Source organism: Drosophila biarmipes, chromosome 2L, assembly GCF_025231255.1.
Source record: "Drosophila biarmipes strain raj3 chromosome 2L, RU_DBia_V1.1, whole genome shotgun sequence".
NCBI lineage: Eukaryota > Metazoa > Arthropoda > Insecta > Diptera > Drosophilidae > Drosophila > Drosophila biarmipes.
Window position 1 is genome coordinate 10,810,455 of NC_066612.1, and position 25,668 is coordinate 10,836,122.

At 40.0% G+C, this 25,668-nt stretch overlaps 2 protein-coding genes across 11 annotated transcripts in view; one reads left to right on the forward strand and one right to left on the reverse strand.

The window, feature by feature from the left end:
• LOC108032598 (cell adhesion molecule DSCAML1) overlaps positions 1 to 10,693 on the forward strand; it is a 44,751-nt gene extending 34,058 nt beyond the window's left edge. For 2 of the 3 annotated variants that reach the window (XM_017106517.3, XM_017106513.3), the window contains exons 10-13: positions 2,679 to 2,843; positions 2,978 to 3,037; positions 4,053 to 4,139; positions 8,308 to 10,693. In XM_017106517.3, coding sequence (XP_016962006.1) covers positions 2,679 to 2,843; positions 2,978 to 3,037; positions 4,053 to 4,139; positions 8,308 to 9,074 — 1,079 coding nt within the window. In that variant the 3' untranslated portion in view covers positions 9,075 to 10,693. The remainder of the gene's footprint in view (positions 1 to 2,678; positions 2,844 to 2,977; positions 3,038 to 4,052; positions 4,140 to 8,307) is intronic. The other variant, XM_017106520.3, reaches the window with a different exon arrangement.
• Positions 10,694 to 15,155: 4,462 nt separating this feature from the next.
• Positions 15,156 to 25,318, reverse strand: LOC108032599 (uncharacterized). 8 transcript variants are annotated; one of them, XR_006368274.2, is made up of 7 exons: positions 24,710 to 25,318; positions 22,261 to 22,639; positions 19,467 to 19,582; positions 18,885 to 19,406; positions 17,543 to 17,702; positions 15,893 to 15,979; positions 15,164 to 15,393 (listed from the first exon to the last, which is right to left on the reverse strand). XR_006368274.2 is itself a non-coding variant. In XM_044093946.2 (6 exons), exons 1-6 carry the CDS (start codon positions 25,034 to 25,036, stop codon positions 15,954 to 15,956), a joined length of 1,530 nt encoding a protein of 509 aa, XP_043949881.1. In that variant the 5' UTR covers positions 25,037 to 25,318; the 3' UTR covers positions 15,156 to 15,953. The 8 variants fall into 8 exon arrangements, 7 of the variants coding, with proteins under 7 accessions (XP_043949881.1, XP_043949880.1, XP_016962014.1 ...); XM_044093946.2 differs by having other exon boundaries at positions 15,156 to 15,979; XM_044093945.2 differs by lacking the exons at positions 15,164 to 15,393; positions 15,893 to 15,979 and adding an exon at positions 16,470 to 16,534.
• Positions 25,319 to 25,668: the final 350 nt, after the last annotated feature.

The following is a 25,668-nucleotide window of genomic DNA, read 5'->3' on the forward strand; positions in this document are numbered from 1 at the left end:
ATGTTTTCGCCTTTTTTACGTAGTTTTTCCCAGCAATGGTTCGCCATAAAATGCGTTGCCCGTTTGTACAGTGTGACAGGCTTAAAACGCACATTTACATACAAGTCCCCACACGAGGCACAGACATTGTGGCACTTTGAACTGGCCTGCCTTAAAGTGTCCCGTCTTCATGGGGTGACGTTTTAACAGTTTTCTCTTGATTGACACCGGACAGTTTCCGAAAAGTTGAAGCCAGACAGAGATTGAACATGTGTCAGAACGATCTGAGCCCGAGATCCAACAAAATCCCCTCGTGCGGTGAAGATGCACCGTGATTGAAAAGGTTTCGAGCTTTAATCTAATATTAACTCTAAATGCATTTTTGTAGTCCACAAATGCAAGATTAAGCCTCAGCTTTAAGTTGACGTTTCCAATAATAATAACAACAATAATATTAATTAACCTCAGAGCTCTCAAAATACAATGCAAATTAAATATGGTCCAAATTGAAATAATCAAAACTAATAAATAACATATTCGATGCGCTGGAGAGGGGCAATTCCAACAGGAAATAAATAAGCAAAATCACAAATTGAATTGCCAAAATGGATACTGTCAGAAAATATTATTTTGTTGCGGAAATTATTTATACATAATCATATTGCCTGGCATATTTGCATGGGTGCCAAAATACCATGGGGAAGTGCAAATATTCAACAATATAAACTGTATTCCGGGTTCATTGCAATGTAGGCAATTCAAAACGGAAAATAAATATAATTTTTTGGAAATTCTATGTCCTATACAATTTTAGGGGTGATTGAAATTTTTCTACCTACTTTAAAGTTTTTCACATGAAAACCAAAAGTACGGCTCAATAGCCCTTGGAATGCCAACAGACTTTAGGCAATCATTCGATTCAGTATAAGTCAGCCCCCATGACTCATTGATGGCAGCTTATATGCATAAAATTGAGCTAAATATAGAGGAGCCTTTGATGGACTGTCATTCGGTTTCATTTTATGCTTAAATGTCACTTTGTTTGTTCGATAAGAAAATCATAGCCAGGGCCAAATCAAAGCAAAACTATGGCCAGGTAGGATATTCGGAGGCGGAAATATGACATTTCATATGCACACACGCACAGGCGGCAAACTCAGCCACAGCGAGGAAAATGCGAACTAAGATATGAGATATGAAGGCCATGTTCATGATGTACGGCTAACAGCCCCCTAAAGTTTAGGTAATAAATTTTAACCGCTTTCCCATAGAGTTTTATTTCAGCTGTCTCTGAGCAGAGGAGCGGCAATGAGAGTAGCATGAAAAGTTTGAGAAGAAGGTTAAGGAAATTTATGTTTGAATTATTTTCAGAATTCTACTCATCACTTCGCGAGAAAAATCGTTCTTAAAATGAAGTTTAAAGTGTTCTCAAAACTATATCACAAGATTAAGGGATTTTCGAGACGAAAGTACTACTTTTTAGATAGAGATTTAAACACGAAACCGTTCTTGCAAAACTGAGAAGGCTTGATTTTGAGAATTTGGTATGAAACTTTTAAGATCGAAAGAAAGAATCTTGTAATGATTTCTTCACATAATGATATATATAATTTTAAAAAGTATTCCCCCTACATGTATATAGACTACCCTCGTTTAACTGTCTTCGACAGATGCCATATGTCTCAAAACGTATAGAATGTCAGTAAAGGAAGGACAAGCAACTCTGCAAGCAGTTCGAGAAACCGAAACTTTCCTTTAATGCGGCGTGTATTAAAAGTATAAAGTTCCTTGCGAGACTTGGCAGGCAGGGAAATGAAATGTTGCCGCTGCCGATGATTATGAGAAAAATTATATATTTGCGTGTCGGAGGGACTTACATGTGGGTCTCCGGATAGTTGTGTGGCATGTGCAGAGAGATGGAGAAGTATCACAAAAGGTGACTGGGACTATAAAAAGAAGTCGCTGGAGCGGGTCACATGCAAGCCGGGCGCTATGTTGGAAAATTGTTTTTCCTTCATTGTTTGGGGCTGACGGAAAAGAAAACAGGGAAAACTAAAAACATTTGTCACAGGAATACACACATAGACAAAGGACAACATGACGTATGGGCAACATGCGATATCGCCTTACAATGCGCCAAGCAATCAAAGTGAAATTAAGTTTATATATTTAATGCTACTTACTGCCAGCTACTTGGTCTCGTTTTCCCAGTTTTCCCCTGATAGCATAGCATAGGGTCCCCAAAAAGTAGGCAACACAATACGAAATGAAACGAAACGAAATGGAACGAAATTAAAGCCGCAGACGGCAGCAGAACAAAAGTTTTTCTTTTAGATTTTCACTGATTAATGAGAAAAGTTTTAGTTGGCGATGGCAATGGAAATGGCTGAAGAACTGCGCCAGTTTTAATTACACACACACACTCTTGCTGGAGGGAAAGGGGGTGCCATAGTATGGGCCGTAATTAGTTGGCGTCCTCCGATTGAGAAAGCGACTCACTTCACTGCACATGGCCAACAGCTACGCCGCGGCAGCCCAGTGCAGGTGACATTAATTAATTGATTTTTTCCCCTCACACATACTATGTTTTCCAACCATAACGCTATTGCTGGAAAATTGTCACTGTAATTTATGGCACGCCCGCTTTAAGGATCGCCGCCGCCGACTGACGGGTTTTTCCGCATTTTTCGCACTTTCAGACACCTCGAGAGCCGGCGATAAATACGAGACCACATCAACCGTCAGCGGTTACACAAAATACATGAAGTTAAAAATCCGTGGCGTTGGACCCAACGATTTTGGCACATATCGCTGCGTGGCCAAGAACTCGCTGGGCGAAACCGATGGAAACATAAAGCTGGACGGTAAGAGGATACATATTGCCATTTATTTTAATTTTTTTTATTCAAATTTTGCATTAAAATTTATTAATTTCTAAAAAAAAACAAGTTTAAAAAGTGAATTGTACTGTAATGACTTTATTCTTGATTGCCTACAGAAATGCCCACACCAACGACGGCCATTATTTCAGAGATGTCCTTGCTGAACCGCAGCTATGGTAAGAGTTAATTTCCCTATTAACCATCAAGTGCATTTCCCCTATTAAAGTTTGCCGTTTAATGTGTACTTTAAAGAGCAAACTGGTGTGTGGCAAATGGCTTAAACTCGCATTATGTCCAGTTCAGGGCCATTCGATCAACTCCCTAATTGATTAAATTTCAACCATACGCATTGTAGCATAATTTTTTTGCTTGGTCATGAATAATATAACACAATAATGGGTTTTTAATTTTATGCACTGCAAAGCACGAAATCACAGTCAGCACAATACATTAAATCGGTTCACAAGGGGCAAATTATCATGAAGGCCACAATAATGGCTAGACCATTGTTTATTTTCATAAAAATCAATATTGTTCCGACCATGCACTAGGCCTTTAAATCTCGAGCGATTCCTCAAAGTCTGGTTTTAATTGTAGCTAAGAAAATCACTTAGCTTTGGTTCACAAGCGTTGTGGACTCGCTAAGTGAAAGCGATAAGGGTCAAAATTACAGTAATCAACGCGAATGGCCGAAAACACCAATCATCGGGAAACCACACCACATAAGACCGCACCCATTCCTCATCCGTCCACCTCTCTCGTTTCGACTCCATCAAGTCAAAGTTGCATGCAATTTGTGTTTCCGTTTATTTCCACTTTGTCGGTTGCTCTCCGGCTTTGTGGCCCCCTCGAAAAGGGCTATTAAATGCAAATAGATGCAAAATTTAATAAAAATACCTTAGCATACAATTACCCCTGGCATCTGTGTACCTAAACTTGTATAACTAAATTCTTTTTTATATTGTTTTTCTACTTCTCTCTTCATTGCTTCCCGAAACCTTCCTCAATTTGAATATTTCTTTCATGTTATGCCCCCTCTCCAAACAACCAACCAACAACATCGACCGACAACCGACTCCAACAACCGCCATTACTCACGTACCGCGCTATCCCGATCTCTCCCTGAACTATATCTCTGCTCCTTGACTGACGCTTGCTGCATAAAATTAAAAATGTGTAAAAAATATAAAGATGGCAAGAGACGTCATAGAAATAAATTTGACTCGGCCAACGCTCTGCCTGATTATGGGGTTGAGGAGTGGCGCGACGGTGCCCAAGGTAAGTACTATATCGCATCCAGCCTTTCATCCGTTTCAAAGTCATAGCCCCCCATCGCCACGATTCCCCCCATTTTGTCCGCGGCTATCTCTTCTTCAGTGGCATTTTATGGACCGTGCTGCCTTTCCCACTACTGTATTTGCAGATTGCGAGGCCAAAGTTGGCCCTCGTGGTTGCATCTTTCCTTTCATGGCATTCATTTTATTTCAAGAGCGTCGCCGTGTGATCTCATAATAACTATATATTTTTTCCTTGGCCGAAACTTGGACTGCGCATAATATGGCCAGCCCTTCGTGGGGCCAAGTGTTTAGCACAAACGTTAAAACTTAATTAAATTTCATCGTTCTTTCGGAATGACGCTTTCAGTTGGCTGCCTTGTTGTTATTTCCATTCATCCGCATTCCGCGGCAGATACAAATTGCACTTCGTTGCCGCCGGCATCTTGGATTTGTGAAGTGCCATAAGCATTGACGGGAAAAGCAATAAATGGGGCTTAGAGCACAATAACTTGGGCAAACAAAGATCAAGAAATTTGCAAAGAATATGAAGGATGAGGAGACAGTGCAACTTTAAAGGGCAATAAAGGTTTTTATTTCCCCAGGGCAAGTGATAAAATGCATCTGAAAAAATATAAATTTAGTTTCTGGGAGGTATTTTCTAGAGGTTTCTAAAAGTATGCAATAAAATTAGTACCACGGTTTTATTTATATTGTTGCATACTTTTAGACACGTTCACTCACTATTTATTAAATATTTTGTCTGGGTGGTATTTCCATAAACTGTTGAGTTTTTAATGTCACCCTTGACACCCCAGCGTTTTTAAATAACTTTGCATACTTTTAGACAGGTTAATGGGGCTTTTAATTTCCTCCCAAATCTGCGTTTATAATTTAAAATAGCCGCCTAACCCAAAATAAAAACATAATACAATTTCTGAGAGAAAGCATAAAAATAAAATGTATTTACACTTCATGCTGTCACAATTCGACCCCCTATTAGACATTTCACCCCGTTGTATCTGTCCCCTTGGGTTTTGCGGTTCGGTGTTGATCTGTTGATCCCTTCTGCTGCAAGTCAAATAAATTTTGCAGCAATAAAAGTGCCATAGGGCGACAACAACACCAACAAGTTGGGGAGAGCAATAAAAACTAGCGACATTGTTGATTGACACTGACATTTTGGCCATGTCAACGACAAAGTCCACTTGGCCGCCCATCTATCTAGTATTTGCGAATGTGTGTTTTGATCGGAGGTGTGGGCGAAAAAAGAAACACGTGTCCTGTTGTATTCGTTTTATGGCCTGTCAAATTTGGCGGTTGAACACCATCCGGATGGCATAGTGGATAAGGCCAATTCCGACCGCAGCTGCCAGCAAATTAGCCATAAACATTGGATTTTCAAAATTTATGCTGCCTGCCTTTAGGCTGAATTAATCCTTGCGGAATTGTTAGGCGAAGCGACTGACTGGCATTATTCTGGTTTTCTTTTTTTTTTAGACTTGTTCCTGCTTGTGTTTATTGCATTTAAAATGCAATTATTTAAGGCACGCGTCCGTAAAGTGCCATTCAACCGACTGCACTAATGAACTGGAGCCCAAACTGCTTCAGTGGGTGCGTGGCTCCCCCTCAATCCGCCCTACGCCGATCCTGTCCATTTTGGCTACAGAGTCCGGGCTCCCGAGGCATTCGTGCATTTCAAGCCCCGAAAAGGGGCAAGAGAAAATGCTGCAAAAAACCAGATAAAATGCCTGTTCATTGTGGGAGAGTCTACAGATGGCGGGGGAACTCAGACTTTGGAATATCCAGCTAGTGGGCGGAAGGAAGGGTTTCCTCCTGGTGGGCCATTGACTTTATTGATTCAACATTGGAGTTTGGGTCTCCAAGCGGCTGGGAAACTTAATGAAGACGCTAAGCCAGAGATGCTGAGTTTGAGGAGCAATTAGGGGATTAAACTTTGGTGTTTCAAATAATTAAGAAAACTAGGTCTGACTGCCGCGGGAGCATCTTAATAACAATTTTAAATACATAAAAAGCAAGCTGAAACACCTTTTTAGTACCTTAGTGCAATATCAAATATTTATACAAATTTTAAAATTTTTATCTTAAACTCAAAACTTGTATAAAACTATTGCAATTTATTAAGTATTTTTAACTCTTTGAAAACAATAGAAAAAGTACAGTTTTTTGGATGCTGAAACGAGTAAAAAAAAACAAATAATGTTTGCACTCAACTGCATGCAAAACAAACGGCTGTTGAAGTGGGCCGCAAAATGCCATTGGGAAATGCTTTTTTTGATTGATTGTCGATTGGCAGTTTCGACGTTGATTTCTCCGCGAATCGTCGCGGCTTATAAATAAAATATCAAAAAGGTATAGCTGGGCCAGGCCAAAAAAAGAGGAAAGCATAAACCAGGCCAAAACGGAAATATTTATTGCCGCACATCAAATGAAATCTGCCATCAAAATTGTCTGACTGTCGGGCTGACACCTCTTCAGTGTGCTCTCAATCAGGCGTAAATGCGGGCATTGACTGCCTGCTTTCTCCGCCTCAATCCGCATACAGGTGACATCAATCAAATGCCGAGGGGACTTTTCGCTGCCTGTCGAAGGTAAACAATCAAAGTGATGCTGGGATTCATATGTGGGGCGGAACCTAGGGGATTTCCGCTTGCTACACTTTTGAAGTAGGCTTAGGGATCGAAGGGATTCCCGAATGATTTCGCACCCCTCACATACTTAACCTAATGATTTTCGATGGCTTTTCGCATAGAAATTCCCGCTTAAATTGGAAATTGGTTCCACTGTCCCATCGCTTTCGCAGACAATTCAATTTTGCCTTGGGGTCTGCCAGGCCATTTCCAGTGTACGCATCTATCACTTTATATTTATGACTCTGACTGTTGTGGAAACATCCTCCTGCCGCACAACGAACCATCCATTCAGAGTCAAGGGAATGCGCTCTTAAAGCCCACTTTGTGGTTATTTATGGGGTCAGCCGACGAAAAGTCAAGCGCCAAAGATTAAAAGCAGATAAAATATATTTAATAGCCCCGCAGGTCCTGCTCAATCAACAGCCCCATGACAGTGGGCTGTGCGCCGAAAAACATACCCAAAGGGGCGAAAATTAGAGGGATATTGATGGATTTTTGCAATTAGTGAATGACTTTTTAATGGGACCTCATTTCGACTTCAACACCGATTTCAACTGGTGCATTTTCCCGTTCGGCACCACTGTCCCTGTTTATATACGTAGACAACCGACATTGACGTGCGGTCAACAAAGTGCGTTCAATGACGTGCATAAAAACCAAGAGAAGTAGCAGAAAGCGCCACAAAGACACTCAATCAGCCGGAGACAGTGGGTGGTGGGTGGGTGAGCGGGACAAAGAATGGTGAAATATGGCCAAGTAATCGCTGTCCGAATGCCTTGACGTTATAAAGAAGTACAACGACGTTATAAAACGGTGGAATGTGCTGGTAAATATGTGTATATAAAAAAAGAAAGCTGTGAAAGGGCAGCCGCGGGAGGTCAACAAGCGAATGAAGTCGTTGGCTCAAGTGGTTTACATTAATAGCTCAGCCAGGGATGGGGCTACAGGAAGTTACTATAATTACTATAAATAAAACATTTCTCCCCATTAAAACACCTTTACATGTGACATAATTAAATAATTTCTTTACCATACCATGCCATGTTCCATAATTGGATTATTTCTAAAAAGGTCCATCGATTTTAAGTTCGATCTTAAATTCAAATAATAAAGAAACTCCAACTTAGTTAACTTACTAACTTCCCTAATAAGCCCCCAAGCATTTAGCGACTGAGGCTCTAAGCCAGGGACATAAAATCAATGAGTTAACCGGCAACGTAACCCTCACACGCACACAATGAGCCATTAAGTGCACAGCACACTTTCCGGCAGGGAAGAGCAATTTACTTTAATGCCACCCCAAATCCATATCCCACTCGATGGCACTCCCCGCCCACGGTCCACTCACGGTCCTGACCAGAACCAGAGCCAGAGCTCCGTGATGATAATGTATCCAGTGCCAATTTGGCATTCGCCGAACGCACAAAATAAATGAAAACATAAACCCGACTAACCAAAAAACTGATTACTACATGCTTTCCCTCTCTCTCTCGACTCCCTCTCCCTCTCGCTCCGCAGGCAACCATGGCGGGAACAATGGCGATAGCAATCAAACGCCCGTGCGTAATCCGCCCGGAGCATTTCACAATTCTGCAGGCTCACTGGCGCAGCATAATCTACTTGCTAAAATAATGCTCGGCATTAAAACGCAATCATTTGGGATTTTCAAACGTTTATCGAGTTCTTTGCCATCGGCGGAGGGCTTTCTCTGGCTGTCGACGTTATCGCCGGTCGCGCCAAGTCGGTGGCGTATGAGTAATATGGAAAGCCGGCCGAATTCACCGGAGACCGTTGTCAACAACGAGGCCGCCGTTGGATGCTGGATGGAGCAGGGGCGGGCGGAGGCTAGAAGTCATTGTGGGCGGACCAGCAGCAACAATAGCAACAGCAACAACAACAAAAACATCATTACCAACAGCCCGCCCAAGGGGGCGGGGCAATTGCGCATATTTCACATTGCTCATACGCCGCGTGGCGCATCAACGCAGCACTCGCAGTGCGAACGCCCCTGGCAATCGCTGTGGAAGTGGAAGTGGCAACGTCAACGCCAGTGGCCAATGCTCATTTGCATAGTAATATTGGCTGGCTGTTTTGTTCGCTGGCTGCCAATGCTACTGCATTTTATCGGCCGCCACATCGGAACATTTTCTATTAGCGCGACGCATAGGCAACATTTAATGTGCACATTTCGGGCCATCGCTGGTAATAAGGTTGTCGCCAAAAATGCCAACCAGACCAGGCCAAGTACCCTCGTAGCGCTGTGCCCTCGGAAGTTTTCAAGATGAAATCAAATAATTGCAAAAGGCAAGAAAGAAACTCATTTAGGGCACAAGCAGCTTGAAGAACCGAATCAAATCGTGGCCAGACGAGGACCAGGATAAGGAGGAGCTGGAGAAGGGAACGAGTCCAGATACAAGTGCACCGGTAGCGTCAGACATAGATATGTTTATACTAGAGCGTAAAATGAAAATCATGTTAGGGACAAGGCTGGCCAAGAGTGGCGGCTGATGTGCAGGAAATATTGGCAGCAGCCACATCCGACATCCTGCCATTGATGCGGCTCCAGTATTTATCGAAAGTCAAACAAAATGTAATGTACCTATTTGTATCAAAATTAATGTCATCGAATACAAATCGTTTTTTATTACACGAATATCTGGCTACCTTTTTTTATGATTTCATATGGCTTTTGAATGTAAAAAGACAATTAGCATGTTAATTTTATTTTAATTGAAAATCAAAAGGATGAGACGTATTCAATTTGTTTAATTTTCATAACAAAATGATAGGAATCTTAAAGGTTTTCGTTCAAAGCACCCAACACAACAGAATAAAAAATGTGGCATTATGTAAAAAGCATAATAGATCCAATTAAATGGAAATAAATTAATTATAGTCCACAAAAAATGCAAAAGAGGTGTGGCAAAAAAGTGGGAAAAAAACGGTTAATCAAATTTGCATTTAGATGAAAGTATTTACGCATACCCATACATAGCGAATTTACATAGTAAATTTAGCAGAATTAAAAAAAAAAAAGAAAAAAAGATAAAAAGGAAAATGTGAACCACTACATAGCAAAGCAAAAAAGTGTTGATATAAGTAATTTATTGGAAATAAAGTTGATAAAAAACTTACAATTGAAACTGTTTGGCCATTTTTTGTCAATGAAAATTATGCTGTTAACAATATAGGCTTATTAAATTAATTTGTTTTGTATTGCATTTAATTTAAATCATTCAAAGATATTAATAAACAAACATGTAATAATTAATATGTTTCACGAATAACACATTTATTTACCTTTTTTTATTAATTATCTCGTTTGTAAGAATTTAATTTGAGCATTCGTATACTCCCCTTGTATGTAAATATCTAATTAGTATAAGCATTAAAGAGTATTACGTTAATTTAATGAAACTTCGCTGTACATATGAAAGAAAACTATATGTGGAACTATATATATTTAATTCTATCTGAGGCTCTTGGGCTTATGAGGCCCTGTTGAAAAAAGGAAATATTAAATAAAGAAAAAATTTAATGTGCTTTAGTTTTCATTTGTAAATAAATCTGCCACATTAATCTACACAAGTTTAAATCAATGTTAACGCGTTAAACACATAAAATATATATCTATATATGTAGGAGTAAAAAAAAGAAACAGCCAGAAGCAAAACCAAATTCTGCAGTTTAAAAATGAGACCTATTTGTTTAAGCCTACTTAAGAAGCTCAGAAAAATTAAATATAAAGTCGGATTATTACACATAACGCGTAAGATAGCTATAACAATTAAATATATGTATTGAGCTCTATATAGTATATGTGAATAAGTGGCATATCTATGTGGCATATGTGTATGTAAATGTACGCAAAAGTTTACAGCAAAAATAAAAGCAAAAAAAACAAGCCCAGCCCACTTTACTCTATATCCCTTTCAAGGACACCAGCCTTGAATTTTTTTGCGCCAATGAAACCATCCTGCTTCCGGTTACCAGACAACTAACCAATTTTCCGCAAGTAACCAAGCAGAATAGTGAAGTCAAGTGCAGCTGGTCAACGCAGGCCTGGATTCAGTAGGATAAAGGTAGGAAAAGATGCAACAAAGAATGCAAGTCCCATACAAATAATTGTATGTTCCATACAAAATTTAACCTGCAGAAAGTTTCTGGGCAACTACTATTGTTTGGGTTGTTTCCACTATTAAATATTAATGCATTTTACATCGTGTTTTGTTGTGTGCATAAAACAATATTAATTTAAATACCATTTAAAAAAATGCTATTGTGGCCATTAGTCCTCTCCTGGAAAATCTCCTAATTGCCCCCACATTCAACAAATTAAGAAACGTAAAAAAATAGGAAAATATAATGGCTGAAAACTGAAGCAAGGCCACAGTGAAGGAAAACGAGAGTAAATGCCTACACATGCACAGACTTTATTTAAAACCAGGCCAAAGCGATTTTCTTTCTTTATTCACTTTTTTCGGGTTTTTGTTGCAGCTTGTTTATACGAATTGTTGCAGCTTCTTCTGCCTCTGTTGAAATTGTTGCGGCTGCCATTGAAATGCCTTGGTGTGGAAATGAGCGAAATTTCCATGCAATTAGCAAAGGCAGAATGGAGCATGCCGAATGAACGATCCATTGTCGTCGTTTTCATCTCGTTCCCTGCAATTTACTTGAAAGAAATAACTTATGCTGGAACGGAGGGGCAAAAAAAATGTCATTTGTTGGAATACAATTTAAACAATTGCTCTATATTATCTTGGTTTGCTAGGCCTTGATCTCATTTACATTTTAATATACATTTCAATATTAAATTCTGATTCATCCTTGTTTTTAGGCCTTAATCTTAGCATATAAAAAAGTAAATTCTTTGATTATGAATATTTTTATTTGATAGGCGAACATCTCCTTATAGAATATTTTTATATTAAAGCGATAATATTAAATTCTAAATTAATATTCATATTTAATATTAAATACAACTATTTAGATTATAAGGAGTAGGTCATAATGTCCCGAATCAGTGAATCAGAGAACTGTAAGAAAAAGCCCTGTTACACGTGCAACAAAAGATAGCTGCAGAGGTGTTGGTAACTAAGTTGTCACAGCAACTCGGTCCCTCTTGTCTTCCACGGGGCTGCTGCGAACGGCACAATCCCGGGACGAATGCAAGTGGAAAATTCAATTTGTAAAGTGCATAAAAGTAGCGTCAGCCAGGGCACACTGAAAACGACGGGATATGGTGGAGTCATATGTGTGGATGCTCGGCGCTCTGGGTGTTTGTTGTTAAACAAAGGCGGCAGCTACTATTCCCCATTCGCCACCAGGAGGTAGGAATGGTTTGCTCCTCTCCAGCCGGGAGCTGTTTACACACACTGCCATAACAAGGACGACTGCTGCGTCCAAGTTGCAGAGGCATAAACGTGAATGCAGCACCAACACTGTAATTAAATCTGCGTCAACATAAGCGTTGCCATCTGCAGAGGGGATGAGGGCTAAAATGGCCAAGGAGATATGTAGACGGCATTTTTCCGAGCACGTGATTGTGAATGGCCATGTGTTTGTTTGTTTTTGTCATTCTGGATGCTCACTTGTTGGCCCAGACAGGTGAGTATAAGAGCCATACAGGGATGAGCCTGGGTATCTGATCAAACCCAATCAAAGATTGATAAATTCAAACAGTTTAGGTCATTCCTTGACTCAAGGTTCTGTTTCATTCTAGACTTATTTCTAGCACAAAAGGAAACCTCTTCTATAAAGCATCTTAAAATGCAATAGGCTCTTTGATTGCTTACATAAAATATGGTAATTAAGCTGCACAGCACAGCTCGTATAAACTGGAGTAAAAAATATTGACCAAGAAATATAATACCACTTTCAGTCACTTCTCCTTCGCATCCATCTTCCTCGAGCCCTGTTTATTATCACTGGGCCTGCACGCATATTTGCGGCAATTAAGTCAAACCTGAAACGCATAAATCACGCATACGCCCCATTGAGCCTGCCTCCCCCCTGCCCAACCCATTTGACCTGATTTGCTTCGATTAGACAAACGATAAATATCCCGTGTTAGTGCCTTTGCCTTTGCCTTTTCCCACTCGAGTGTTTTTATGTCGTAGAAGGGTTAAACAGCCGGCTAGCACTCTCTTGGCCGCCCGAGTTTATTAAGCTGTATAATATTTTGACAAAGGTCTGGAGCGATGGAGGTCGATGGCAATTACTGGCACCAGAGCAATATGAGTGGTAAGCCAACAAGGGGACTCGGCCGAGTAATGGCCGGATGGAGGGCATAACTTAACGTTCGCCAGTGCTGACGCTCACATCCTTGGGCCTCGGCCACTTATCATAACGCTCGAGCTGGAGCGTCTCTGTGCCAGAGCGACACGCACATGCGCCGGCAATTATGCTAAAAGCGTTGAATTTATAGTTTCCCACACTCGATGATGGCCTTTGAGCATTTTTAACACGGCTCAGCCTGTCCGCATTGGGCCACTAAATAAATGGCTTTTAGAGCACGCGTTAATGATGTTGATTGTGGCCCAGGGAGCCAGCGGGAGCACCTCCCATTTAATTCCATCCTAACCCACACCAGCCCATCCCATCCAGGCCCATCCACCGATTTCATGTTTAATGTTTTATAGCCACTGCGGCGAAAGGGGCAGACAGCACGTTCCTGTTGGTCTCTGTCCGGTTTATTTTTATGATGATAGATGGCCCGGGCTCCCCTATTCGCTATCTCACCGGTGCCTGTTGTCAAAAAGGATTTAATGCCATATTTATTAGAGGTGTAAATGCATACACACCAGCCTGGTTGTGTGGAAGTGGGGCTGTTTGTTAATGGTTTGCATTCAGGATAGTCCTGTATCATTTAAAAGAAAAATGATAAAAGTAGAATTTGTATCACAGGCCATAAAAGTATGATAAATATGAGCTTTTAAAAATTGTGTTCCCTTTTTTCTATTTTGTTTACATATATTTTGTGGTTTCACGAAAATGTGTCCTTTGATTTGTATATCCTTTTTTGAAATTTGTTATAGTTTGGCCATTTTTAACAAATATAAATTAACTTTTTTTGTTTTCAATAAATGGGTTTGAAGTCGAATTAATTGTTTTTTACCATACTCCTGAAAAGTTTTTAAACAACCGACCCCTCAATTGAAATCTAACTTCTGTTTCTAGCACTACAATTTTTGTTCGCAAATTACACGATTAACTAAACACGAATTTCTACCCCTGGGCAGCTGAATAATTAAAAACATCCTGCTTTTAAAATGCAAAGTGGGCATAAAACTAAAACTAACAAATAAAAATTGAAAAAAGATTAAAGTGTTGGCAAAGCAGTGCATCCTCCCCAGCAACCTGAAAGAAAAAGGAACACAAGACCAACAAACAAAAAACAGAAAGGAAAACATTTGCAGCCCAAACTCATCACTCAAAGGCTGGGCCATGCCCCCCTTTCGTGCCGTCCTGTCTGGGCAACAAAAAATACACATAAACAATCCGGATGCAGTGAACGCGGAGGCGGAGATCGGGGCAGACCAGCAAAATGGTTTAAAACTCAATTAAAGTTTTAGCCGCAAAATAAATGCAAAAACGACGGCGGCAGCGTCGACAGGAGGAAAAAATACTCGAGCACAACAAACAAAAAAAAGCACAAAGCAAAAAATAACAACGATTTGGGAATGCCCAAAAATGACTTCCAGGTTGGTGGCATACTCTAACACGAGATGTTTAGTGCACATTCAGTGGAATACAAATGAAAAAGTATAAAAATACAAAAGAACAAATAAATATAAATATTTTAATAAAATTTATCTCATAAAATAAAACAAGATATATATGAATGTATAGAGATAGATATTTAGATAAATATAAAAATAAATATATATATATATTTTGATAGGCAGATGGATAGATAGATAGATAGATAGGTAGATAGATAGATAGATAGATCGTTAGATAGATCGATAGATAGATCGATAGATAGATCGATAGATAGATAGATAGATAGATAGATAGATAGATAGATAGATAGATAGATAGATAGATAGATAGATAGATAGATAGATAGATAGATAGATAGATAGATAGATAGATAGATAGATAGATAGATAGATAGATAGATAGATAGATAGATAGATAGATAGATAGATAGATAGATAGATAGATAGATAGATAGATAGATAGATCGATAGATAGATAGATAGATAGATAGATAGATAGATAGATAGATAGATAGATAGATAGATAGGACTATATATGGAGATACAAATAGAATAGAACAACTACTTTAAAATTTAACATTTAATTTCAACCATAGACCACCCCAATTCATAAAGAATTTTTCTATTAGACAGTTCCTTGGTACAATATGGCAACAAAAATGGTTATTTTTATTAACAAGCTTAAAAAATAAAAGAATATTTAACTCAGCAATGACGAGACAAAAATATATTTAAACAAAAATATATTTTAAAAGGGCATCAGTTAGAGAAACCAGGTTCGCCTTCCTCCGTGTAAACCGCTCAAAGTGCGGCCCATCAGCGCTTGCCACGCCCACCGGAATGGCCGCCCCCTTTCCTCTAACCCTGGCACTTTTGATGGCTGTAATTCAAATGAAAATTACACAAATGAATTGAATTTCCGAAAATGCAGCAGCAGCACTAGCAGCGAGCTGGCGAAACTTTGATGAGCCCCGGATCTGGGATCTGGTTTTTTGGATCCGGAATGAGCGTAATGATTGTGTGGGGGTTCGAGTGTTTGTTTGTTTGTTTGCGATTAGTTTACGCGCCCCTGGTGCCAGAATGCCTTTGGCCACGGGCTGCACCTCTTTTGACTCGCTGTCGATTGGAGTGCAGTTGGCCTAACGAGTTCCTCGAGAGTTTCACGGCAAATGGGTTTGAGTTGGGGCTTGGGCTTGGGTTTGGGTTTTTGTTTTCGGCTTTTGGGGGGGAATTTAATGGCGCATTCTGGCCACACGCCGCCTCTGCCGCAAGAGTTTAAATTTGTTTTATTGGAGCGTGAAATCGGGTTTTGTTTTCAATTTTCGTTAGGTTCGTGAGAGTACTTTTGGCGGCTAAATCGCTCCAAAAACTATACTTACCCTCGAGGGCTAAAAATATATCCCTGCAGGAATATAACCCAGGAAACCCGAGAATCTGCAGTTAGCAAAGATACAATCGCCTCGCACCTAATTTGAATGCAGAGATGTCATTAAAATTAAGGCATTTAAGTGGCCGACGTGCATTAAAATGGAATGTCCCGAATGCGGCAATGTGTTAATGACTCATTACACATGCAACACCACCAAATGGGCGATTCTCGCAACGGCAAACTTTTGCCACAGTTTGTGGAACGCGAATGTGGCTAAAATGCGGCAAAACATTAAGTTGAATTATGCAATAAAAATAATGCAATAATGGTTGAACTGGCACATGGCCCACAAAAACCCCAAAATATGGGGAGAGAAAATGAGAAATAGGGGCTTCACATGAGAACAGTGCATGTCATAAAAGTAAGTCCTTGCATTTGGGGTCACCTTAGCTTTGGAGTTTATTTTTGAGGTAAAATTTATTTGTAATTGAAGATAGCCAATTTTGTCCTTTGTAAATGCACATATAATACTTGTTACATTTTTTTAATATTTACTAAAATGATCGTGCAATTAATTTTCCATTCATTAAAGTTTAAATATATTATACAAAGATTTGGGCAGATTCAGCAATTAAAAGGTTTTGAAGAAAAACTGAAAATGCGAAAGAACTCTTTATTTATTAAGAACACCTTACATAACATTCAATTTATAAATTGCACATTTCGAACACACATTGAGTTCCAATAGTTGGGTTAAATGATTAAATGAGGCACAACATATCTAGTAACGATACTGAAAACTGGGATCCGAACCATAGACAATGCAACCACAAGGATAACCTGTAAGAGGCGTTCAACGAAAGTTAACATATAAAATCATTAAGCAACGGATGACAGTTAATAAAAGACTGACAATTAATTACACACATGGGTATTTATATATATTTTTGACATTTATTTTTGTGACACCAGCAAGTACTTTATAAAGACAAATTTTGTACAAGTCTTATATTATAAAATCATTCTCTTGCGTACATATCATTATATTAAGCAGTATTATCGTTTTTGAAATAATAATATCGAAACGGCTTAGTATTTCAGTGTTTCACCAATTGAAATCGTGTAGGGACTTGGATATTATTGGGGCCAACAACCTGCTAAATCTCTAGCCACCGAACAAGGGGAATCGGGTCCAAACTACTTGGCCAATGCTGTTTATAGCCACTGTTTTGTATACAATTTGGGAAGCATAAAAGAAACGTGTTTGGTCAAAAATTTAGAATTATTTTCTGGGGTTAATATAGCACACATATGGAGTATTAGGTTAAGAAAGAAGAGTAAGAGATAGGGATAGAACGCGAGAGAGAACCAAGAACCCCCAAACTTCGCCTCAGCCCTAGGGGCCAACATCTGAAACGAAAGAGAGTTGATCATTTGGCATAAAAGGCGGACAAGAAAGATTATAGTTCCGCTAGCACATTACTCGCTCGGGAGATGAGTAAATTAGGTAGGTAAATTCATGGGTTCCACACAAAGCCTCTTGGTAAATTCATTTAGTTACATTTACAGCACACAGACATTCACAACAAGCCTTAGTTGTCGCTATCGTAGCGCTCAGATGCCATCACCCAGTGGACTAAATTGCAACACTTGAACTTGCCTCGCGGTTTGCACTGCAGGTGCTCTTTGATGTACTGGCAGGGGCACTGGAACTGTCCGCAGTGGCGTCCCGGCTCCAGGGGGGTCACGTCCACGAGGCCCCGCAGGGCCTCCATCCCCCAGCGGGATCCGTAGCGCAGGAACAGCTGCAGGCCGCGCTCCTGCGGAGATTCGGGGGAGATCGGGTGGTGAGACACGGGGTAAACAGATAGGGTGCGCATGGTTGGTGCAGGTGAGTGGGGTTAGGAACGTGGGCGATGGTAGTCGGATGAGGAATGAGATTAGTTAAGTACATTGCAATCGATGCATCGATACTACATTCTACTACTGCATACTTTCCGGCAGCAGCTGGAATTTACACATACACAATCCTTGAATACAGTGACTTAAAAAAATACAAATAGATAAAATAAACATTTTTGAAGACTTAAAACAATTTAAGTATTTTTTAATTAACACATATACTTATGATAAGTCGTACAAATGTTCAATTCAAGCAACTTATATTTTAAAGCTTTCAATGGTAGGAATTTATGAAATCAAACAAATAACTGAAATAAAGGAAATTTAAGGACATGAAATAAAGTATTGAAATAATTAAATGAGGTCCAAATAATTATCAATATTGGAACTAATCATATATCTGAAAGATTATTATTCAAAATAGCAAACAACTTTATTTTATATAGCGCAGAATTTATACTACTTTACAATATAACAAAGCTAATAATTACTTAGGCACTTTCGCTTTAATTAAATATTTAGAAAAATATATTAGATTTTGTATAATAATATTTTGGACAAGCTCTTCTACTGATAAAACACAAATATTTCTGATGAAAAGAAACTGTGAAACAATCTATAGCCATAAAATAAACTCTTTCTCGGTTTCGCTAAACAGTTTAATAGATTCTCGGTCATCTAGGAAACGGAATATTTTGAGGATTACATGTCAGGGGTTAGAGCCAGCAGCCCATGCAGTTGATGCCGCAGCAGTGGCGGTGCTGCAGGCTGATCTTAATCTTGTTGCGCAACAACTCCTCCTCGTATTGGCACGGGCAGATGGACGACTGCAGATGACGGGGCGTCTCGTGGACGCCAGCCTCCTGGACGGTCCAATCCAGACGGCGGCGCAGGAAGTCCTTGCCCCAGCGCTGCAGGTAGCTCAGAAACAGCTCCTGGGCAACGGCCTAAAGGGAGTAGTTAGACATTGGATCATGAGGGGCGTGAGTGAGAGAGGTTTTGGGTTGCTGGTGCGATCCCGATCCCGGGAGATGGAGATGAAGTCAACTACCCCTACTACTTGGAACAAATCCCTTATAAAACCTTATGCTCCTGCTCACCTGCTTGCGGGGCATTCGCACCGGCTGGCTGCCCTGGATGACGATATCGTTTAGGTCAATGTCCAGCTTCGCCTCCCAGCCCGCCTTGATGGCATCACCGCCCGTCTGCTCCGTGTGCTCCAGGAACTCGTTCAGGAAGTTCACACATTGCGTGGCATCAAAGTACATGAAGCACAGGTTGACCTTGTGGCACGAGATGCGACCCCGGTCGTCCAGCACCAGCAGTATCTTGTGCCGCATCAGCTGCCGGTTGACCCGGGCCAGGCACTTTTCCAGGCCCCGTGACAGGCGCAGCTTCACCCACATGCACACGAAGATGGCCGCCGCGTTGAGGAAGAGCCATCCCACGCCCAGGGCGAACAGGGCCACACCCTGCAGGCCGGAGAAGAGCAGGGCCAGCAAAACGGCAAAGGCGAACAGGATCCAGCAGACCAAGACGCGCTTGTAGCAGATGTTGTACACGGTGAAGCGATAGTCGTTCACCAGCGTCTCCATCGCGTTCACATAGTCCTCCACGGTGAGCTGAGGAATTTCGGTCGATTGTTAAGATATATTTTAATTAATGTTGCCAGCGATGCTCACCGTCAGGCCCTGGGCCATCAGCTCCTCGGGCACCAGCTCCGGCCGGAATATGGCAGGCGTTATCCACGGCCATTTGGTGTTGGCCGGCAGCAGTGTGACAATCACATCGCCATTCGCTGCAAAAAAAGAATGATAGCAAATTAAATACATTGGTTATTTTAAGCCATTCTTTAAGTTATTAGTCATATTTATTAATAAGAACCTCTGCATAGATTTTTAATTATTTTTTAAGATCGAAAAATTCATTTTTAATGAGTTTTTATACGGTATGCTTTAATCAGTTGCGACTTAATAGAGAAATAGCAATTAAAAGTGAAATAGGAAATGCATACTAAATCTGTTTTAATAATATAGTTTGACTCAAGGTATGTGCATAGCAAATTGGGTTCAAATTTTACTCTCGCTGAATATAGTTATTTTAACGTATAAAATTAGAGAATTAAATCACAAACTCTAAGAGATATCCCACATGTAAAGCGGAGTGAAATGACTTAAGTTATGGAATCTATAAGTGCAGTTTTGGGCTTCCATCTGGACCCCATTGGAAATGCGGAAAAATCGAACATGAAAATGGGTTCAAATTTTGACTCTCACTGAATGTAGTTATGTTAATGTATAATATTAAAGAATTCAACCACAAACTCATAGAAATATCCCACTTGTAAATCGGAGTCCAATTACACAAGTTATGGAATGTAGAAGTCCCGTTTTGGGCTTCCATCTGGAACCCATTGGAAATACGGAAAAATCGAACATGAAAATGGGTTCAAATTTTGAGTCCCGCTGAATATAGTTATTTTAATGTATATTAATAGAGTGTGCAAGCACAAACTCATAGAGGTATCCCACTTGTAAATCGGAGTCCAATTACACAAGTTATGGAATGTAGAAGTGCAGTTTTGGGCTTCCAATTGGAACCCATTGGAAATACAGAAAAATCGAACATGAAAATGGGTTCAAGTTTTGACCCTCGCCGAATGTAATTACTTTAATGTAATATATTAGAGAATAGAATCACAAACCCATACAGGTATCCCACTTTTAAATCGGGATCCAAGCTCAAGTTATAGAATCTGGAAGTTCAGTGTTGGGGTTCCATACTGGAACCCGTTGGAAATTCGGAAAATCGGACATAAAAATGGGCTAAATTTTCGACCCTCTTAAAAACAATTATTTTAATGTGGAATATAAGAGAATTCAACCACGAACTCATAGAGGTATCCCACATCAAAATCGGAATACAATAAGTAAAGTTATGGAATCTGGAGGTTCAGTTTTGGGGTCCCATTTTGAAACCCATTGGAACTTCGGAAAAATCGGACATGAAAATGGGCTAAATTTTGGACCCTTTTAAAAAACAATTATTTTAATGTGGAATATTAGAGAATTCAACCACGAATTCATAGAGGTATCCCACATCAAAATCGGAATACAATAAGTAAAGTTATGGAATCTGGAGGTTCAGTTTTGGGGTCCCATTCTGAAACCCATCGGAAATTCGGAAAAATCGGACATGAAAATGGGCTAAACTTTCGAGCATCCTAAAAAACAATTATTTTAATGTGGAATATTAGAGAATTCAACCACGAACTCATAGAGATATCCCACATCCAAATCGGAATACTATAACTAAAGTTATTGAATCTGGAGGTTCAGTTTTGGGGTCCCATTCTGAAACCCATTGGAACTTCGAAAAAATCGGACATGAAAATGGGCTAAATTTTCGACCCTCCAAAAAAACAATTATTTTAATGTGGAATATTAGAGAATTCAACCACGAACTCATAGACGTATCCCACATCAAAATCGGAATACTATAACTAATGTTATGGAATCTGGAGGTTCAGTTTTGGGCTTCCATCTAGAACCCATTGGAAATACGGAAACATGTAACATGAAAATGGGTTCAAATTTTGACTTTCGCTGAATGTAATTACTTTAATGTAATATATTAGAGAATAGAATCACAAACTCATAGAGGTATCCCACTTGTAAATCGGAGTCGAATTACTTAAGTTATGGAATCTATAAGTGCAGTTTTGGGCTTCCATTTGGACCCCATTGGAAATTGGAAATATGTAACATGAAAATGGGTTCAAATTTTGACTTTCGCTGAATGTAGTTATTTTATTGTATAGTATTAGAGAATTCAACCACAAACTTTTAAAGGTATCCCACTTGTAAATCGGAGTCCAATTACCCAAGTTATGGAATGTAGAAGTGTAGTTTTTGGCTTCCACCTGGAACCCTTTGGAAATACGGAAAAATCGAACATGAAAATGGGTTCAAATTTTGAGTGTCGCTGAATATAGTTATTTTAATATATAGTAATAGAGAATGCAATCACAAACGCATGGAGGTAAGCCACTTGTAAGTCGGAGTCCAATTACCCAAGTTATGGAATGTAGAAGTGCAGTTTTGGGCTTCCAACTGGAACCCATTGGAAATACGGAAAAATGTAACATGACAATGGTTTCAACCTTTGACTCTCACTGAATGCAGTTTTTTTAATGTATAATATTATAGAATTCAACAACTAACTCATAGAGGTATCCCAGTTGTAAATCGGAGTCCAATTACCAAAGTTATTGAATGTAGAATTGCAGTTTTGGGCTTCTATTTTGACCCCATTGGAAATGCGGAATATTCTAACATGAAAATTGGCTAAAATGTTGACCATGCAAATGCGAGAAACTTATGGGAAACTTGTATTAATTTTTTAAAACAGCATACAAAGAACTTATATATAATACTCTATCAACTCTTAGAAAGAAATATCCTGACAATTACTTACCGAATCCCTCGCGGATGCGACCCGTCGACAGCTCGATTGTGCGCATCCCTGAGCCCTGATCCGCCGGCTGGCTAATTCCAGTGCCATTGGAGCCACCGCCATTATGATGATGGCTAGAAGATGCCGCTGCGGCCGGCGATGGAGAGGGGGCAGCGGAGGCTTTTTGGTTTATTAGCTGCGCGGGGTGGCGGACCGGGCCAGATGCAGATGCAGACGCAGATCCACTTGCAGTTGCTCCGCTGACAATGCCACTGCCGGATGCACTTAGATTAACGTGCGTGCTCTCGGTTGTCAAAACAGCGGGCGCCACATCCGGCAAGGGGGCTTGAACCTGCCCCTCTGCCGGTGTCGCAGCTGTGGTCGAGGAAACGGCCGGGCGCTGCAAAATGGCAAACAATAATGGGTTAATAATGCAACGGTCGTGGCCTTAAGACGACAGTGGCCCGCAAAGAAAATTATGCAAATGGTCAAGGAAAATCAATTTTATTGATTTGTTGTCAGGCCTTTAAAGCTCACTCGAATTTTATATCTATGAGTTCGCCTACAATTGCACAGCGATCTTAAAACAATTTGGGACAGGGCACGTTCTCAGTTGACAAAAGTGGAATTGTGAAGGCAATCCGCTGGCTTCAAAAGGTGACTGCCATTGTAAAGCCGAATGCGATTTATTAGTTTTCGCTTAGCTTTTAGAAAAAGGTAACGCTGCTTTAAGTTAAAACCAATTTAATTTTATGTCTTTACTAACAAGCTTCTTGGCTTTCTGGAATTCTTTATAGTTTACCTATTTTTTCCGATAAGCCAACCAAACAAAGATAATTTTTGGTAATTTAATATTCTCCTTTAAGTAATGCAAACTATTCAAATTTGATAATCATAGATAAGCCTTGAAAACAACAGATAAGTTGAGAACATATTGCTGGAACGTAGTTCAAATGTCTGAGTTAGGCAAGGTTTGGCTGTGATCCCAAACATTAAAATAGAAAATATGAGATGTTTATAGTCAGTATATCGTTTGTACCTTTTCCAAGGTATTCTTAAGTAACATCGCCCAATGAAATACCAATCACATTACACGGGTACTCCGTCGCCTGTAATCATTTTCGAAATGAAAGTGTCGGGGTGTCAGAATTGAAGGCTACAGTTTGTTGACAAGCACCGAAGTGAGCGAAATAAAATATACAGAGGTAAATGACAAATATTTGCGTTAAAAAGGCAAATTACCAGCCTGGCAGGTGAAATATTTCCACAATCGCATATTGGCATTGAAGTACCCATTTTGTTTACCTTTTCCTCACTGGGCGAGTCTTGCGTGGTGATGTAAACAAAACCGCATAATAATAATTCTTTAAAGAATCCCCAACTGAACTATATAAAGTGTAGCACTGGAACAAAAAGTGTACTAAATCAGGGAATAGGTTCAGGTCTTCTTTGATATGTGCTAACATCTCTGCTGAGAACTTCTGTGACTTGTTGGCAAGCAAACAAACGAAAGCAGCGCAAGTGAAGGTAGGTTGAGTCAGAGTTTATCACCGGATGGGACCCGTTTCAGATACAACTCTCAGCTGGGCCCCAACCTCATTCGTTATGCGTGCAACGTTCCAAAAATCAAGCGAAAGAAAGTTAAGAACCAACACCGCTTTACACAACAACTCCATTAAGCGGCATCAGAAAAACTACAGTGAAGACTACATTGAAACAACAAACAATGTTTTGAAAAGTGAAATCACAGTAGAACTTTTTTCAGATTGAATAAATGGAACACATTAAAAATAGAATAGCTGCACTTCAAATATTGTCTAAATTATTAAACTTGTTAGGAATGAATAAATTACAACCAATTTCATGCTCATTGATTTAATACAAATGTGATTTAAATAATTCGTTTCTCTGACAAAAGAACACACCCCATTAAATTTTAGCTTTACAATCTACCTAACTTTTTCTTGCGTCATCTTGGCTAAAAATTCAGAACTTGTTGTCGTTTGCTAATAATAATTGTGTTTTCTAGAGAAACTGGCATAAATATTTGTATTTTACTTCTAACAAAAAGTTATAGAAATATAAGAACTAATATGTTTACTTTTTTAAATTTTTGTTTTCTCTGATTTCTTTAAAAAATCCAAAAATTTGACAGTTTAATTTGGCGCTAAGCGATTGTGAAAACTTGTTAACATGTTTTATAATTTTAATATTTTTTGTTAAAAACTCTACAACAAAAGATAACTCAGCAATAAATTTAGTCATCACATAGTTTGTTTATTTTTTAAATATTCCTCTAACTCGAGTGTGTCCTGTACCGCCAAACGGGTGTGCGAAAGAGAGGGCCGACAAGGGCCTGACTTGCATTGGAATGCGTTTCGTTGCGTTGGGTCACCATTGAGAAAGAGTGAGAGGGGAGAGGGAGTTTCAGAGAGAGCGGAAAGGAAGAGAGAGAGAGTGGCTTGGTTACCTGGACAGGTGTTGTTGTTGCTGCGGCCGGACTGCGCGAGCGCGCCCGCCTGTTGTTGTTGCTGCTAACCACCGACGGCGGCGGCGGCAGAGTCAACTTGTTTTGCTGCTGTTGTTGTGGTAGCTGTGTGGCATTGCCGTCGTTACTGTTATTGTTTTTTTCACCGCTGTCCGCCTCATCGTCGAATTTAACCCAATTTTTGGGCGTCTGCTTGTCGTCATCGTTTCCATTGAGGGAAACGTCTTCCAAAGGATGACTCTGCTGCGGCGGCTGCGGCGGCTGCGGCGGCTGCGGCTGCGCCTGCGCTGGAACTTTCCCGTCCTCCATGGCGAATGCGTAATAAACTTAACCGCTAGCGCGTGCTTGGAATTATCGGTGTTTTTGTAATTTTCGTGCAGGCGAGCGTGTGACCTGGCTGAAGTGCAGCTGCGTTTTGTTTTCGCGATTTTACTATATACTCTTACATAACCTCAATATGAGTTCACACTTCAGTTGCGCCGCTGCCTATTATCGAGTTGGTTAGTGTGGTTGTTGCTGCTATTTGCCTTGTTGTTGTTGTTTTCCCCAGCTGCACAACGCGCCGCTTACGTGTTGGCCGCTCGCGAGTTCACGTCGAACTGCCGCCGCTGCCGCGCCCAGCAACAAAAAACAGCCACACAAACCCACACACACACACACGGCATTTGAAGAGGCTAAAAAAACATTTGGCTCAGAGCGGAAAGCTCGGCTCAAAGGCGCGCTCAGGCCGCGTTCCGCTGCCAATCGGTCCGCTCAGTAAGCTCACCTGTTGCTGAGCTTTTCCGCTCTCACACTCAGAAAAAAGGCTCAAGATCGGTTATATAAATCACTGAAAAATGATAATTGTACCTTTAATTATTGATATAGGTATAGCAGGCTTAAGTTATTAAATGTATATCATTTTTATTTAATTTGAAATTTTTTTTGTTATCTTTTGCTAT

What these genes read in the sequence shown, in the direction of transcription:
- LOC108032599 (XM_017106521.3), bottom strand. Translation starts at nt 25,036, where the DNA reads ATGGAGGACGGGAAAGTTCCAGCGCAGGCGCAGCCGCAGCCGCCGCAG. An exon ending in CAACAACAACACCTGTCCAG is followed by an intron (nt 22,640 to 24,709) that starts GTAACCAAGCCA and finishes GCCATTTTGCAG; the next exon opens with CGCCCGGCCGTTTCCTCGAC. An exon ending in TGATGGCCCAGGGCCTGACG is followed by an intron (nt 19,407 to 19,466) that starts GTGAGCATCGCT and finishes GAAATTCCTCAG; the next exon opens with CTCACCGTGGAGGACTATGT.